The sequence below is a fragment of the Muscardinus avellanarius genome (assembly GCF_963383645.1).
Source record: "Muscardinus avellanarius genome assembly, chromosome: 11".
Lineage (NCBI taxonomy): Eukaryota > Metazoa > Chordata > Mammalia > Rodentia > Gliridae > Muscardinus > Muscardinus avellanarius.
In genome coordinates, this window is record NC_137797.1 from 109,815,865 (window position 1) to 109,834,735 (window position 18,871).

General features: G+C 38.1%; 1 protein-coding gene across 1 annotated transcript in view; it reads right to left on the reverse strand.

The window, feature by feature from the left end:
• Positions 1 to 1,690: 1,690 nt before the first annotated feature.
• LOC308270481 (solute carrier organic anion transporter family member 1A2-like) overlaps positions 1,691 to 18,871 on the reverse strand; it is a gene marked incomplete at both ends in the record, with an annotated part of 32,651 nt that continues 15,470 nt past the window's right edge. Inside the window, 9 exons of the mRNA XM_080706385.1 lie at positions 1,691 to 1,910; positions 6,755 to 6,872; positions 7,401 to 7,465; positions 9,082 to 9,254; positions 10,277 to 10,442; positions 12,411 to 12,606; positions 14,681 to 14,845; positions 17,216 to 17,437; positions 18,241 to 18,339. Coding sequence (XP_080562511.1) covers positions 1,691 to 1,910; positions 6,755 to 6,872; positions 7,401 to 7,465; positions 9,082 to 9,254; positions 10,277 to 10,442; positions 12,411 to 12,606; positions 14,681 to 14,845; positions 17,216 to 17,437; positions 18,241 to 18,339 — 1,424 coding nt within the window. The remainder of the gene's footprint in view (positions 1,911 to 6,754; positions 6,873 to 7,400; positions 7,466 to 9,081; positions 9,255 to 10,276; positions 10,443 to 12,410; positions 12,607 to 14,680; positions 14,846 to 17,215; positions 17,438 to 18,240; positions 18,340 to 18,871) is intronic.

An 18,871-nucleotide genomic window follows, 5' to 3' on the forward strand; every position in this document is an offset into this window, starting at 1 on the left:
GGCCCTGAGACACAGGACCACATGATTACAGATGGACACTTCATGGTGTCCATCTGTAATCATGTGGTCCTGTGTCTGTCATCATGTGGTCCTGTTTACAGATGGAATCCATGAGTCAAATCAACCCTTTCTCTTTTAAGTAGGTTTAGCCCAGATACTTGTGATAGTAACAGAAACCTAACACACTATCTAGCTACAAACTCAGACTCTCCTACCTAAGATTTGGGATCTTTTTGTCTTTCTTTTTTCTCTTTTTCTTTCTTTCTTCCTTTCTTTCTTTCTTTCTTTCTTTCTTTCTTTCTTTATTGCAGTACTGGGGTTTGAACTCATAGGCATTCTACCTCTGAGCTACACCCCCTAAACTATTTTTTATTCTCTCTTTTGGAACAGGATCTCACTAAGTTGCCAAGGACCTAAATAGCTGAGGCTGGCCATGAACCTGTGATCCTCCTGCCTCAGCCTCCCAAACACTGGTACAAGTGTGCACCACCATGCAAAGCTGGGGTCCTTTAAAGTACATACAGGAGAATAATACCTTATCCCATTCTCATCTTCCCGGGGAGACACTTTCATTTTCTTGAGAGTACACATTAGTAATCATAGTAGGATGATAACCACTTTTCCCACCAGGGTCCTATTTATCAACAAAGTCTCATGGGCCTCTCAAATCCTTTCATTCTTAGCATTCATAAATTATAAATCAATAAATGAGCAGATTTGGGTTTTAATGTCTATCTTGAATTTTATTGACACTCAGTTCTAATACAGAAGCAACCACTCAGTGCTTTCATTCTCTAGAATGATTGTTGGAAACTGGTATTACAGAAGCTCCTGTTCAAATAAAAAAATCATCTAAGAAGATTTTTGGAAACTGGTATCTGTTCTCTAGGTTGGACCACAATGGGGGCATCAACATTGATGTAACAGGGCTTCCTACACCCGGGGAAGTAGTCCTTTGACAATACCGGACAGTGCACACGGATTCTAAGGACTTTCCTTCCCATATTGTCTCTTAATCCTTTGATACATATTCTTTTTAAAAAGCCTTTTGTCACCAGATTTAAATTGCTGAAACAAATTTCCCACCATCTTTGTGGCATAATTTTAATAATCTTATCAAGTTTTTCAGTCAACTGAACAAAAGGAGCAAATAAATGTCATGAGTAATAAAAAAGAATTAAAAACACGAGAAGGCATATTAATGAGCAATCTTGCTTAAAAGAAAATAATAAAATATAGAATGAAAGAGGAAAGCTAAAGAACAATTATTGAGTGTAAGAAGATCGGGCATCTTTCACGTAGGAGTAATAAATTTAAATAAAACACTTCAGCATGCACAAACATAAAAATTTCAGTTTCCGAATAACCCAAATATCAAAGCATATATTTAATAGAATTAAATAGATTTTGAGAATAAAAATTTTTGCGTGATTTAAAAAACAAATTGCTGCTTAAACATAAAAATAATGCAGGCTCTAAGATCCTGTTTATGAGTTATCCTTTATAAACGTCTCTCCTAGTGAAATCTCAAATGCTTCAGAAATATGAATATTTTTATAATGAGTAAAAATAAGGTTGTTTCTGAGGTCCTTAAAAAATAAGAAAAATCACCTGCAGTACCCCTAATAATTTTTAAACAATTAAAATTTACATGCATCTTCCACCTCTGAAAGGCTGATCAGATAGAGTGCTATAGTTTCGTTTTCATTTCTTCACCGTTCAAAGTCTTGGAGTTCTGGTGTGCGTTTTTGCACTCCTTTTCCTTCCCCATGGCCTTTGTCAGTACAAGTTCAGTTCCTGAAGAGGCATTTTCACCAGGCAAATGATGCTTTCTCAAAAGAATGAGGACCAAAAAGGCCGGAATATAGCTGACTCCTCTTAGGGCTGCCGGTAATCCAAGATAGATGTGCCTATTTAAAAAAGCGAGACATTTTTAAATTTATACAGACAGTGTTGTTAGTACAAACTAATTTTGTATATCTTTAGATCTTTTGTCTCTTAAAAACATCAGTAACTAATTGTTTTGTTAATAATGTCAATAATGTATGAGCAATTTCGCTGACTTATTTTTGTTTAAATATTTTTAAATTTTCCATCCTGAAGATCTAAATCATCCCTTCATTTATAACAACTTATTATTGTTTGTTCTGTGTGTGTGTGTGTGTGTGTGTGTGCGCGCGCGCACGTGTGTGTGTGTGTGAAATAAAACCACAAATTTAAAAGTAACAGTTTTGTTTCAACATTTAATCAGAATACTGCCACAGAATCATGATTAATACTGATATTTTGTCTTGGGGGATTTTTAGATAATCTTTATTAGATTTAAAAAGCTCTTCTGCTCTAAATTTGCTGGAAGTTTTATTTGTTTGTTTTTGTTTGTGGTTTGAGATTGAACTCAGGGCCATTCTACCTCTGAGCTACACCTCGAGCCCTTTCGTTTTTTATTTTGAAACAGGGACTCACAAGGCTTCTGAGAGTATCACCATCTTGCTGAAATTATCCTTGAACCTGTAACCTTCCTGTCTCTGCCTTACAAGTACTGGGATTATAGGCATGCACAAACGTGCCTTACTGAAAGTTTTAATGTTTAAAACATGTCACATTTTTGCATATAAAAGAATATACAATATACTTCATTGTATATTCATACTTTTCCAATATAATTTTGGATACTGAACTATTCTTGCATACCTAAAATAGACATTTTTAGTAATTTTCATTATTGTCTACTGTGAATATTAATTCAGTAATAACTTTGTAAAATAAGTTAGAAAATGTTTCCTCTTTCAATTTCTTGGAATACCTTGCTCCTTATTTTTATGTTTTTTTTTTCTCTAAAATTTTCTTTTAGTGTGAAACATTCAAAAACACACACTAAAAGAAGACTAGTGACTAGATTTAGGGCCACTATAATCCAGTATTGCCTCATCTTAACTAATTCCATTTGCAAAGACCCTATTTTCTTTTTTTCAAATAAGATAATATCCTGAATTTCTGGATGGACCTAAGATTTTTGAGGAACACTACACACCCCGATCTGAAGCATTCTACCCTATCATTTGAATTAAAATATTAAATCTGGATCTAGTCTCTTGACTCCCTGGAAATCCTGTTGTCTTCTCTTTGGAAACAGATATTCCGGAAACCACTGCCTATTTCTCAATATAGCCTTTGCTTTTGCTTTCAAATTCACCTCTGTTTGGTGCTTTATATTCTGTTTAGGTTTCAGGTCAGGAAAATCGTATGTTCAGAATAATGTTTATATTGTCTCTGAGCCTAGATATGTTCTTTTGGAGTATTAAAGACATTTTAGCTATTATCCCTATGTGAGATAGGAAGAAAAAATATCAATTTTCAACTTCTGAATTATATGGTGGTTGTATTTTATTTGTAACTTTTGTTGCATTTTTTAAAAATTCTGCATTCATTAGTTTTTCAACCTGTAGAAAATATGTATGTACCTTTAGAGACCTAGAAATGTCTCTGAGTTGTAGTTGGTTTACATTTGTCCCCAAAATTTTCTATTCAGTGCTTTCATTGAGACAAAATTCTATTTATTTTCATTATAATTGGTTCTTTTATCCATCATTAATCTGACTTTTAATCTTTTCTTATCATTTGTGGTTTTATTTATTTATTTATTTATTTTGGCAGTACTGGGGTTTCTGAAAGCCCTTCTACCTCCGGGCTACACTCCCAGACCTATTTTTATATTTTTATTTGGAAACAGGGTCTCTTAAGCCAGCACGGCTGGCTTCGAACCTGCGCCATCCTCCTGTCTCTGCCTCCCAAGCGCGGGGATGACAAGCGTGCATCACCACGCCCGGCTCATTTGTGGTTTTAGATAATACTTATCACAGATTTCTAGGTCCTTCACATTATAGACAGAAAACCGGTTTTTGTGATATTGTTATATATAAAACAGAGTTTTCAGATATTGATATGTGACATCGATACCTTGGCTTATGTTTTAGCTGGTTAGGTCGGTGCAGGAATGGAATACCAATATTTGGAGGCAGAGAGAAGAGAATCGCAGGCTTAAGGCTAATCTCAGCAACTTAGTGAGCCCCTATTTCAAAATTTTAAAAATATTGACTTAAACGGGCTTGGAGTGTAACTTGCAAGTAAAATCATGCTGGGTTCGATCCCCACCTCCCCACCCCCATCTTTCTTAGTAGCATAGGAGCTGGTAAATTGTTTTATAAATGTTTATTATAGGCTTAAGGAGGATGTGGATTCTTTTTGTTGGTGGTAGTGGTGGTGGTGATACTGGAGATTTAACTCAGGGGCATTCTACCTCTGAATTACATTTCTAGCCCTTTTCACTTTAATTTTGAAAGAAAATCTTGCTAAATTGTTAAGGCTGGCCTTAAAACAATAATTCTCCTGTTTCAGCCTCCCAAATACTTGAATTATGGGCATGGTCTTATGGTTCATGGTCTTATGTAATCTTGGTAGTGTTTCTTTTATCATTAAATAATATCCTTCTTTTATATATTAATCATTTTTAAATTCTAGTTTTTCTCACAGTAACTAACATAAGTACAGAAGCTTATTAAGTATATGTCTAATATAACTTCCCTATCATTTATTTTCAACTTTTGTGATATAATTTGGTCTATAGTTTATCAACAGGACATATTTAAAATTTAAAAAATCAAATATAGCCTGGCGTGGTGGCACATGCTTGTAATCCCCGCGCTTGGGAGGTGGAGACAGGAGGATTACGCAGGTTCTAAGTCAGTCTCGCTATTTTAAGAGGCCCTGTTTCCAAATAAAATATAAAATAGGTCTGGGAGGCCGGGCATGGTGGCGCATGCTTGTAATCCCCGCGCTTGGGAGGCAGAGACAGGAGGATCACACTTGTTTGAAGCCAGCCTCGCTGGCTTAAGAGACCCTGTTTCCAAATAAAAATATAAAAATAGGTCTGGGAGTGTAGCCCGGAGGTAGAAGGGTTTCCAGGAACCCCAGTACCACCAAAACATAAAATATAAAAGTAAAAAAAAATTTTTTTTCTTTTAAAATACCAGCTTAATCAGTTCATGTTTATGCTGAAATCGTTTAGGCTTGTTTTTCAACTTATTTCTGTTGCTTTTGTATTTCTCTTTCTTATTTCTTTTGCACTTTCATTTAATCATTTTCTTCCCTTCTATTTATGTAGGAAAATATAAGTTCTTGACTTAATATTTTGGTCAGACTTTGAAGGTCATAGTTTTTGACTTGGCTTGTAAGCTAACAGGTTAGCTGCCACATTTCATGAACAGCGGCAGACTTGATTCTAATCTGGAGATTCTAATTTGGAGATTAACGACGGTTGAAAAGAGGAAGGCAACTCATTTTGGTTGCCCCCAGACTCAGAACTCAACCAAAGACCTAAAAAATCCTAAAATTCATAGTCTGAATAGCCAAAGCAAACTTGAGCAAAGGATCGATGTTGAGAAAGCATGACAATTCCTGATTTTAAAATATGCTGCTGAGTCCTACTAACAGGAACAACATGGTACAGAAATAAAACACACGTCGTCCAATGGAATAGAGTAGAGGGCCCATAAATGAATCCATGCGTCTAGTTGTGTGATTCATGACATGTACCAAAAGCACGTTGAAGAACAACCTCTTTAACAAAATGATGTTAGAAAAATTGGATAGCCACATGTAAAAAGGTGTAATTAGATCGATCTAATCATCTACAAAAATCAACTAAAAATGGAATAAAGACTTTAATGTAAGGCCTAAAATTTGTAAATTGCTACAGGAATACATAGGGGAAATGCTTAAATACCACCTTACTACAATCAAAATGGCGATTACCAATTAATCAGGCAATAAAAAATGCTGGTAAGGATGTGGATACAAAGGAACCCTAATACACTCTTGATGCAAATGTAAACTGGAATCACTATGGTAACAGTGTGGAGGTTTCTCCAAAAACTAAAAGTATCTAATGATTCCGCTATACCATTTCTGGTTCTATCTCTAAAGGAAGTGAGGTTACCATATAGAAGAAACATTGGCATTTTTGTCTTCATTGAAGCAACACTTACAATGATTAAGTTATAGGACTGTTCTACATTCACGTGAACAATTGAATGAATAAAAAATGTGAGAATATATATACTATATACATGTGAGAATATATGCATATATACACACAATGAAATATTATGCGGCTAAAGGGAAGATTGAAAACTTGTCATCTTCAGGAAAATGGATGGAATTGGAGGTCCTTAGGCTAAGTAAAATAAGGTAGAAGGAGAAAGTCAAGTATAGTTTTACTCATAAATGAGAATTAAAAATAATTTAAATTAAAAATGACAACATTTCGCCGGGCGTGGTGGCGCACGCTTGTAATCCCCGCGCTTGGGAGGCAGAGACAGGAGGATCGCGCAGGTTCGAAGCCAGCCGCGCACGCTGGCTTAGGAGACCCTGTTTCCAAATAAAAATGTAAAAATAGGTCTGGGAGTGTAGCCCGGAGGTAGAAGGGCTTCCAGGAACCCCAGTATCACCAAAAAAAAAAAACAAAAAAAAAACCCCAAAACGACAACATTTCTGTTGTCCTGAAAGTAAAAGAGGGAGAAGGTGGGAAGGTGAGGGGAGGAGAGTAAGAGAGAAGGTGGATATGGTTAAATGTGATATTTCCATACCTGAAAAGGACACAGTTAAACCTATTCATTTATTGATATTTATGTATACAATTATTATTAGTTACTATTTATAATTAAAATGTATACTCTAAAAAGTAATAAAAATTTACCTGAAGATTGTTGAGTCATATATTCTGCACGCTCCTGGCTCACCACATTTCAGCATTCCCCAATGTAAACAGGTAGAGTCCACTAACGCGCCAAAATATATGGGCGCTGGGATGCCAGCTACAATTCACAGAGAAGGGAAAGTCCATCAACGAGGTAAGAATTGAGAGACGTTATTTATTTGGAAATACTCAGTTTTCTCTAGGTATACAATAAAGGCACAACAAAATACAAATAAATGCTCTGCATTCTACTTTTAGAAAAGTTCAGCTTACTATACATTTCTAGATTGTAAACAATAAATAATACAATAAATATAAGGCTACAAAATTATTCAGTAAAAGTTGAATGAAGAATTCTGAACTTTTGTATTTTCTGAAATATTTTGGGCCAATCATGGGTACATTTTATTTTAATAAAGCATTGTTTATTTTCAAGTCTTACTACAGATAAAAAGTGTAATAAAATTCAGATAGGACCTTTTCAAAAGAAAGGGAAAAATTGTCTCCCAATTTACTTCATTTGCATACTAATTAAAAAGTGATGCTGACATACTGAAGGCAGATTTGTTTGTTAATCTGAGAGAATCATTTCATTTACTAAGTGTTTAATGTTGGTTTGATACGATACTGTGAAAAGCAATCTTACCAAATATTCGGGTGCAAAATGCATGTAATCCCACACCAAGAGACTTTTCTTCAGACTTTATGCACCTAAAAATGAACAAATTCATAAATAAACAAAAAATAAACAATTAAAAACTACGTTGGTTTCTTTAAAATACTGTTTGTGGGCGAGTAACAAACACTGAAGAAGATGCACTTGCGTGCTCCGGGCTTGCTTATTCAAGCCCTGATGACCTGCTTTCGCCTACAAGGAGCACCAGGTCTGTTTGGTCACAGGTATTATCTTTCACCTCTGCTTATTTTCTTTTTCGTTCTTTCTCCTTCTCCTCCTCCCCTTCCTCCTCCTCCTCCCCTTCCTCCTCCTCCTCCCCTTCCTCCTCTCTTTCCTCCTCCTCCCATTCCTCCTCTTCCTCTGCTTCCTCCTCCTCCTCCTCTCCTTCCTCCTCTTCCTCCTCCCATCCCTCCACCTCCTCCTCCTCTTCCTCTTCCTCTTTCTTTCTTCCTTCTCTCTCTGTCTCATCTATCTCTGTTTCTCTGGAATCCCTGTCACTCTCCTATCTTCCTCCTTCTCTCATTCCCTTCCCCTCCTCTTCTCATTTCTTCTTTCTCTTCTTTCTTTCCACCTCTCCTTCCTCCCTCTTTGTCCTTCTCCTCCCTCTTTCTTCTTCTTCCTCTTCCTCTTCCTCCTCCTCCCCTTCCTCCTCCTCCTCCCCTTTTTTCTGCTTCTCCTTCTCCTTCTCCTTCTCCTTCTTCTTCTTCTCTTCTTTCTTTCTTCTCCTCCTCCTTCTCCTTTTCTTTCTTCCTCCTCCTCCTCCTCCTCCTCCTCCTCCTCCTCCTCCTCCTCCTCCTTCTTCTTCTTCTTCTTCTTCTTCTTTCTCTCTCTCTCTCTCTCTCTCTCTCTCTCTCTCTCTCTCTCTCTCTCTCTCTCTCTCTCCTCTCTCCTTCCCCCATATCTCTCCCTTTCTGTCTCTCTGTACCAGTAATGAGCCTAAGCAGTTAGGACATAAGCCTGTGCCACCATGCCCAACTACCTCATTATTTAAAACCTCACAAAGTAAACACTTCACATCAATCCATCTCTACTCCAGTATTTGTTCCATGACAGTAGAAGTTCTTGATTCTAATGGTTAAACTTTCAGCCTAAAGAAAAAACAGTGTAACCCTAGTGGCATTTAAAACATTTGTTTTAAAAATGTAAGGAATCGAATAATTTATGTAAGTATAAGAATAAAGGAAAGCAAGAATAAACACTTTAAAAAGAAAGTGATTTTAAAAACTAGTATAACTCCAGGAGTTGCATGGAGATTTGAAGAAAGTTCTCCTCTTTTACACTGTTGTCCGGAGAGTCCTGTGTGTGCAGTGAAGACCATACTATTCCAAAGATGTCTCTGCTGCCCCAGGCACCCTGCGCCAGCACAGTGTATGTGTTCAAAATCTCATGGGAGCCACTCACTCCTCCGAGTATCCTTTGACTCCCCAGTTAACTCAGACCTGATACAGAGGAAAACACCAGCAGATGAACACTAATATTGCTAACTTTAAACTTGTGTGAGGTCCCTCAATGTTTAATGCAAACGACTGACTAGATGGCATAGGATAAAACTGATTTCTTAGATCCCATGAGCCCCAAATGTCTTACTTAGAAAAGGTTACTTTAATAAATGACCAGAAAGAAATATAAATAAAGAAAATGATGGCCATACCTCAGGAGAACCATGTATCCAGGGATGGCAGCTAGAGAATAAATAAAGCTGCTAGCTGTTGACAAGATGAGAAAGTACTGGAGCATCCTGGAACAGTCGCGTCCCTTGTCACACAGCCCGAGAACTGCAGAGGCATTCCTTGGTCCTCGAATGCAGCTGCAGTTTTGGAACACCTGCCCCAAAATATATATAATAATGCTATTCAAGGAAAAGTCACTTTGAACACAAATCTCAAATATTTTTTTACATAGCCAGGCGGATCAAGATGCAGACTGCTGGAGCTAGGGTTTGGTTGACTGATGGAGTGCTTGGTTAGCATCCATGAGTCCATGGATTTGATCTCACACACACACAGACACACACACACACACACACACACACACGTGAAATGGGCTCATCCCCTTTATTCCAATATCCTTCATGGTGACTATCAGAATCACAGCATAAAACAGAACATAGAAATGTAGTTTCAATGTAGTTCTCTAAATGTAGGGAATAAATTTGCAATAGTATGGCTATTCTAAATGCATTGCTATATGAAACAACAAAAGCTTTGCCACAGCAAAAAGTATAAACAACAAAATCTATTTCTGAGTACTCAGTTGAAATATAAAAATGCTTAAAACAAAGCTTTGAACCCCCAGGATATAGTTTATTTCAAAAACAGAGTAAAACATTTTAAATTATTATGTTTCCACTTCTTATTAGGAATAATAATTTGTATTGTACTTTGATTTTACCAACTCACTTTACTGGGGCTGAAAAACATGCCTAACTATCTATCTTGTCAAAAAGAAATTGATTAATGAGAAAAACACAGAACACATATACTTGCTTAGACACAGAAAGAAGAAAAAATTACAGAAAAAGCAGTTATTTGGATAAGTGAGATCAAACTGCCATCTTCACCTTGGTAATAAAAAATTTCTGCTTTAGAGTATTTTAACCCCAATTATTTAATAATTATCTAAGCTGCTTTGAAATTACAAAATACTCAAACACTGTGAAGGTTTTACGTGATATCTAAGAAAAACAAAGATAACTGTGTGTATAGAAAGTAACTTTAGTGCACAAGAAAATATCAAGCAGGTTTTACTGAGTAACTTCACTTTTAGTGAATGTAGACCTGGTTCAGTTAGAAAGTGCTAATGCGATGTACAATAGTTCCCTGGAGAAGATACACAAGCTGTGTTACCATGTTCAGTCCAGCTCCAGCAGATGTCTCACAGCCAGCAAGACAGGCTGACATGTAGGATAGACCGTTGTCTCCGCACACTGGGTCCCATGTTTTAGTCGGACAGTTGCAATCTGTATTGCACTCAGAAAGAACCGAATGTCCCACATATAAATTCTCTTGGGTTCTGAAATTATTTATAATAATACCATGGGTACTGAAAGACAATTTGGTAATTTTTTCTTTCATCTTAATCATTAGTGACATTTTCTCTCCTCCCCTAAAACAGAAACAGAAGTCTTCCAACCCGCAATGTGTGGCCCGAGTGCTACAGTTCTAGCATAGGAGAGTCCTGCCTCAGTGACCTGACCACTCCTTCTATGACCTAGTTCAGGAAAACATGGAGTCAGGGACCGCACTCCTTCAATGCCTTCCACCTGGGAAGAGTTTCTCCCAGTCCTATTAGGACTAAGAAGGAAGACAACTGCATCCCTGTGGATGATCGAGGGTGCAGAGGGGAAAGAGGGGGGTCACTTGGTGATCAAGAGCTGCCATTTCCTCTGGTAAAATACACAGTGCACGAGCGCCAGCAACATGGCGGCCTGAGTAGACGACTCTGCTCGTGTGGTGTGGGAAGTGCTGTGATGTGACTGGAAGAGCAGGGCACGGGGTCTGGAGGCGGCCTTCAGTCCTGACTCGGTGACTCCATCACACTGTGGCCTCTACACATTCTGTCAGCGAATCAGTGACTAGAGATGAAGGCCGTCATTGGGGTTCTTTCCAATTTTGAAACTAAGTTTCCATAGTGATGTGGCTGAAGAGGGCTTCCATAAACTCTCTGTATCATTGAATCCCTCTAAATTTCAAATTAATCTCTAAAATGGAAATCATAATGCCTGTCCTAAACTGAGTTTGAAAGTTTCAAATTAGATAGGGCATATAAAAATTACAATATAATTTTATATTTGAAATGATTCCAATCTTATAATACTTGGTTATTTGGGGCTATTTTTTGTGGTACTGGGGGTGGAACCCAGGGGCTTTCCTACCTCCAGGCTATACCTCTATACTACTTCCTATTTGGAAACAGCGTCTCACTAAGTTGTTGAGAGCCTCACTAAGTAGCTAAGGCTGGCTTGGAAACTGTGCGATCCTCCTGTCTCAGCCTCCCAAGTGCGGGATTGCAAAGTATGTGCCACCACGCCCGGCCTTAATACTTGGTTATTTTAAAAGGAATATTTTATGATTTTTTTCATTTCATTTTAACCAACGCTTTATTGTCTAAAATATGTCTTAAGCCGGGTGTGGTGGCGCACGCTTGTAATCCCAGCATTCGGGAGGCTGGGACTGGAGGTTCACCATTCACAGACAGCCTCAACTACTTAGTGAGGCCCTCCATAACTTAGTGAGACCCTGTTTCAAAATAAAGAATAAAAACATGGCAGGGGGGTGTAGCTCAGAGGTCAAATGCCCTTGGGTTCCATCCCCAGATCCGCAAAAAAAAAAGTCTTAAATTTTAAAAATTTCATGTTACTATCGAAAATTTTTCTGTAAATCCAAACCATCTTGAAATACAAAATCTATAACTATTCAACACTTTAGATATAATTACCATGAAATATACAAATTTATGTATTAATTAACTTACATATAAATTTATATATTAGTTTACCAAAATACCATGTATTAGAATTCAACAATGTTAAATTTATGCCCACTGTGCAAACATAGAAAAGCTACTTAGACTGTATAGCCAACTCTTAATTTTACCTATTTTCAAGATAAAAATAAAATATATGGACAATATATCTTAATAAAACCTAAAACTATAGGTAGTTTCTTTATAGGTAGTTTTTTTAAAAAAAAAAAAACTATAGGTAGTCATACACTAACACACACACACACACACACACACACACACACACACACACACCACAATCATAAATTTATCTTCTTCTAAATTCATAATCTCTTTAAGCCTAGAACTTGGATGGGATGGTATATAATTGACAGATAAAGTAGAGATACAGCATGACCATGTATCAATCACTGCCATTAACTCTTAAGAAAATGATCTTGTCATGCCCAACCACTGGAGAAAGTATCTATTAACTATTTGTTGAATGATTATGAAATTTACTGCAAATCAACTTACCCTTCATAAGAGGTAGTTATTCCAGCAACTGAAGAATTATCACAGGCCATGAAGAAACTTAAGAAATAGAGAAGGTACTCAAGGAAGGAGAGCCAACATGCAACGTGGGCAGCTTGTTTAACGGTAATCTTGAACTTCTTCATAATTAAACCACCGACAATATACCCCAGGCATATGGGAGGTAAGTTGTAAATACCTATCAGAACGGGGAGCGTGGTATGTACAGAGTCACAACAAAGGAACCAATACCATTTTTGTTTAATACATCTAACATAAGAAACGATGGGGGTCTAACTTGTCAGGAATTTTACCCTATTTAGTTTTAAACATTTCATACAGGGAGATTTTTGAAATGCACCAGAATGTCAAAGTATATATTTTAAAGACTACTAGTATCATTCTTTTACTTAATTGTAATTGATTATAAATATATTGTAAGCAGGGCTCATGATCAACATCTCTTTCTTAGGGTGTAGGTAGGAGTACAAAGGAAAACTGTCTAATTTATTACTCCCTGCGGTGTGGGGTGGTAATGCACACACACATATAAACATATACAGGATACTTCAGCTATACATCCTCTCTCAGGTGTTAAGAACTTGACTCAACTCTGCCAGCAGGCAGCAGCACAGCCCTATAATCCTAGTGGTTAGGAGGCTGAGACTAAAGGATCACAAGTTTGAGGCAAGCATGCCGTAATTTAGCAAGACCGTTTCAAAAATTTAAAAAGAATTGCTTGAGAGTCTGGGGGTGTAGCTTAGTGTTAGGACACACCTGGGTTCCATCCCCAGTCCTCTCCAATAATAATGTGGTTCAACTTTAGAAGGTCACCTTGCTGTGTCTGTAGCTGTCATGTGTGGTTTCATTTCATGTCTTGATGCTATTGACCTGCATACTTTCTTACAGATCTCTCCAAAAAAGAAAAGGAGAGAAAAACGAGGCCATAGTTTGCACCGTGTTAAGATCAGCCTCCGCATCACTAAGTCATAGTCTTGGGGGAGCTTTCCAGGCGGGGCTAATGGCCCACACTGGTAATCCCAGTACTTGCAAGGCTGAGACAGGAGGATTGCAGGTTCAAACCAAGCCTTGGCAACTTAGTGATGCTCTCAGCAACCTAGTGAGACCCTGTTTCCATATAGTGAAGAAAAATCAGGGTGGCATTGTAGCTTGAAGGTAGAATGCCTCTGAGTTCAATCCCCAGTACAAAAAAAAAAAAAAAAAAAAATTCCAATCCAGAACCACAAGCCATCGTAGCTGATTTACTGTTGGGGGGCAGGTACTTGATCCTTGCACAGCACACTAGGATATTCTGGGATAGTCACTTCTGAAAGGATAAAAAGATTCCAGGAGCCGGGTGTAGTGGTGCACATTTGTAATCCCAGCATTTGGGAGGCTGAGACAGGAGTATCTGGGTTCGTGGCCAACCTCAGCTATTTAGTGAGGCCCTCTGCAAATTACTGAGAACCCTGTTTAAAAATAAAGAATAAAAAATAGGGCTGGGGGTGTAGCTTGGAGATAGAATGTCCCTGGGTTCCATCTCCAGACCCACAAAGATTCCAGGAAAAACCCAAGGCACAGCACAATCACTGGTTGCCAGGGTAGTACCTAGACAGGCAGAGTTGGTGGTTGCAGCAACACCTAAGATCGCCAGGGGGAGCAGGGACCAACATCAGGAGACCTCTGGAATCCAGGCTCCCAGGCCTGAAGAGTAATCTGAGCTGGGCCTAGTGGCCCATGCCTGAAATCCCAGTACTTGAGAAGCTGAGACAGGAGGAGCACAGGTTTGAGGCCAGCCTTAGCAACATAGTGAGGTCATCTGCAACTTAGCGAGACCATGTTTCAAAACAATAAAATAAAAAAGTAGAGCTAGGGGTGTAGCTCAGAGGCAGAATGTCCTTGGGTCCAAACCCTAGTACCAATAATTAACAAAAAGCAAAATCTGGGTACCAAACACAGAATCCTAACAAATTAACTTTGTCATCTTTTCTAGAGTAATGAACTACCTATATGAAAACTGACTTATGTTTGCACTCCCCAGTTTACATACATATTATGAATTTGCATTCCGACTAGAGAGAGAGCTAAAGAGAGGGGGAAAAAAAAGATATTTTCAGGCTCTTCCCTTTCAACCTTTCCCCTGATATCTGTGGAAAGTGGAAAGAGAAAATTAGCAAAGACAAAAGTATCCTCAAAGACTTCCACTTAGGAGTTTCCTAGTACTTATTTCAGGAGGGGAGAGGAGCGAGGTCCTCAACAAGAAACCAGCATACCAATGAGGAAGATGGCGTCTGACGTGGATTTCCCATATTGTTGCTCCAAATATTTAGGCATAAAGGTGAACATATTAACAAATGCGTTGAACTGCAGCACACTTACAAGGATAAAGAGCATGTAAACTGGGTTGAAGGAGAGGCTTTTCATGAATGGCAGAAAATCTGGAATAGAAGATCAACAGCGTTGAACGCACCTGCCAGTGCATTTTGTGACCATCAACATCCCGCCCCAATTTTACTTTGCAAAGCACCTATGTCTGTCATTTCCTTTCACTGCCTGCAGCCAAAGTTACAGAGCATCATTTTGGTGGCTTCTGGACCTTAGTGATGCAGCTGACTGGGTAAGATTAGGATGCAATGGCTGCTCCTTCACCCAGTCACTGCATCTTAAAGCACAACTGTGAAGACACCAACGCAGCGTCTGTGTCCACACTGCTGGCTCTTCTCCTTCTCCTTTTCCTTCTCTTTATATCCTTTCTTCTGGAAGTTCCTCTTGAATGGAAGATGCTTGTTCTTCTCATCAAACTTTGGAAGGAAATCACTTCATTAAAGAAGTATAATCTCAAATATTGATTTCATCTCTCTTGGAATATATAAAATGAGGATATATATGAAAATGAATAAAACTTTGCTCACATACCAGTAGTTTTTCCGCTTCTTCAGAACAACAATTTCAGGGCTTTTGCCAACATTTCTTATCAAGGACTACACTTAATCCACCTGGAGCTATTTTTAAAAGATCAACATGCAGGTCCCGTTTTCAGACATGCTGACTCATTTTGTACATGCTATGGGCCATGTAAATGATTTAACCAAAACTTTAACCGATTCAAAAAAGTCCAGAGCCCAATTTGTGGACTGCCTGTAGCAAAAGAGATGTCTATGCATAGGTATTTTGACTCAAATTCTCACTTCTATTTCTTTTCCACTTTTCCTATCTTCATGGTCTCTGACTAGATTTCCTTGTTTTCTGCTGATTGTTTTACTTAATTAATAAACTACCTAAAACTCACTGCTGAATAAAGTACCAACTTTGCTCTACATATTCGACTTTACTCAACATATAATAAACTATTTGGTAGGAGGAAGCACAGCTTGATACAAAATGGATTTTACTTGTAAAATTTATGTTTAGGAATGAAGTTCGTGACAAGGGAAAGAGCGGAGGCCAGGACTCATGGGTGTTTTTTTAAGTTGCCTATGTTTGTTGACCTCTCTATCCTAAAAGATCATTCAGTGATTTATACAGATTTTTTTTTATGTGTCTTGTACTATACTAGAAAAAGCTAAGCTCTTTTCTAGTTTTTAAAATTGATTTGATCTTGAAGACCACAAACAATGCTCCATCTTAATACCCTTTCATTAAGTCCATCTTAGCCCTTTGAGAATAATTTTTTACTATTATGATGCTGAGAATTTTTGAGATTCTGAATTGGCTTCTAATCTTCGAAGAAATAGTATTCAACCATGTTTTAAGTAAATTTGTGATTACTAATAAAAATTCTGCCCAAGTAAGTGATATAGCTTGTGAGTGATATTAGAAATAGCAAATCAACAATACAAGTATTGGTAGAAATAATAATAGTAACATGATGAGAATTCCTTTAACCTTCACAGCATATATAAAAATGTTATTATCCTCATTTTATAGATAAGGAAATATTCCCTACCCATCTTCCAAAAAATACTCCAAAAATTCTGATGTTCAGTCCACAGCCTGTGTTAATTAACTCAGCCCTCTTCAGAATGCTCCTAAAATTCCCTAGGTTACTCCAGGGCGTACCACATTTGAGCAGCAGTGTTCTTCAATGCTAACTACTTTCACTGTCTTGGATTAGTTTCCCACAAACACATCATGTAGATTATATCTTGAACTTTGAGTGAAGATCTCTGCCAAATACCCAAATTGCTACAGGAAATAGGCCACTGTTTGCTGGATACCACTATGTGACTCAAGAGTCCCCGCAGCATACATAATAAGATATTTTTTCTATTTTTACAATGTATTACTTGGAGAACAGTTTCTCTTTAAAAATTACTATCCATTCCTTTTCCAATATATGAAATTATCTCATCTATAATGTTTTCTTTTTGGCCTTTACTTCCAGGAGCTCACAGTTAAGCTAAAATTTTCTTTATAGAATTACACTAACTATAATAATTAGTGTATATTTTTCTTAGTTTGAATTCCTGCTTGTTCACTTTTTAATAATTAGCTTATGTTCTCAGTAAAATAGATGTTTATAGGTGGATGGACCAAATATATTTGCTCACTGAGTACCCATGCTTACTTAAATTTATATAAAAACTTTTATATAAGGTTTTAAATTATATCATGAGCTTTGAAGTAATAGCACTTGAGAGAGAAATGTGCCACCATGAAGTGGGCCACCGTTGAGCATCACTGACTGGAGACTGTGAATGACGAAGGTCTTCATGGCACAAAGTAAAGCGTAGCATGTTATACTGTTGGACCAAAATACAGACAATCTACATGAAATTAAAAGTAAGCTATGGGCTTTTCATATTTGCCTTTCGTGATTCCATGCTTTTCCTTCTTGACCTCTCCCCTGCATTTCTCCTCTTGGTCATCTTTAAGGGTGTCAGCATTATCCTCTAGCCCTTCCTTTGGAAGCGTTTTGGGCAAAAAGAAAAAAGGAATTCCGGTGAGGATGTTCACTCCTGCGCAGATCAAGAAGCCAAACCACCATGCGCCGACCCACCGGGAGTCCGTGGGACTGATGGTCAGGTCGTCTGCGAAGAAACAGACACATTTGGTTAGCATAAGTCACTTTTCCTCACGAACTATACAAAGTTATTAAAATTCTGAGTTTTTATCCAAGTATAAAATTTATATATCATTAAGACATCAGTGGTTGACTGAAGGGTACCAAGTTAAAGTTAGACAAGAGCAAGAAGTCGTGGTCAGCTGAGCCCAGCAGAGTGACTACAGATAACAGCTGTGCATCTCCTAAACCTAGAAGAAATAGTGTGGGACATTCTCAGAGTAAAGTAATGGTGAATGTTTGAGAAAATAATATGTCTAACCTGATGTAAACGTCATACCATTTACAGCATGTATCAAAAGACCACATGATACCCCTTTAACATGTCCAGTTTCTATGTTTTCGTCTAGTCGTTAAAACTAAATTTAATTTAAAAGTTTTTACCTGGACCTGTGTGGTGTGAGGACTCTGTTGAGCAATAATGTAGCCAGATTATCCTACCACGTAAACAATTTATGAGAAGGTCCTTGTGAAATAACTGAAGGCTTATTAACAACAAGGACTTGTTTGATTAAAAGAAACTGAAAACTGTGTGCTTAAATCTTTTGACCCCACAATAAGGTTGAGCTATGGGAGAAAGGGCAATGGAGTCGGAGGCAAAGGATCAGCAGTGCATCCTGCCCTACGGTTCACCCCACTGCACTTGGCTCAGTGGGAAACTGGGAATAATCTTCCTGCCTGAGGGTCAAAGAGGGCAATGGTCATGTGTGACAGAACATGTGGGGTGCCCCGCGCATTCCAGGTACTATTCAAATAAATTTTATCGACTACCTGTGTTCACAGATCCAGTGTCTACATAGATGTTTGCACAGAATGACGCTAGCAAAAGTCCAATCAGAGGGCCGATGATGGCCCCTGTTTCAATAAACCCTAGGAAGAAGCAAAGAAATAAAGTTAGAGTATTATGTATCTGCTCGCATGAAGAGTTCCGATCGTATGGAAAGCGTCAAAGCTGAATTAGTTTTACTTTAGTGTTTGCGGTGTCACTGATGTTGTGGTTGGGTGGTGGTGGTGGTGGTGGTGATGGTCTGAGGATGGAGTCAGGTCCTTGATGACTACCACTGGGCTGAGCTACATGGATATGTTTTACTTACATATTCAACTTACATAAAATTAAGCTTAGTGCACATATAAGTAACATGTGCTTCTGTAAGTGTTGAGAAGTAAGCTGCTATAGTTTGGATCCGCGAGGTCCCCTGAAGGCACAAGGGTTAAGGGACTGGTCCTGAGTTGGGAGGCGTGGTGCCTTTAGGAGGTGGAAACCACTGGAAGGTCTTGGGTTCACTGTGGCCATGGGCCATGCCCTCCGGCGGCATGGAGGCATCCCGGACCTTGACTCTTTCTTGTTCTTCCTGGTTACGGGGTGAGCCGTTTTACGCTACCACACACTTTTGCCATGAAT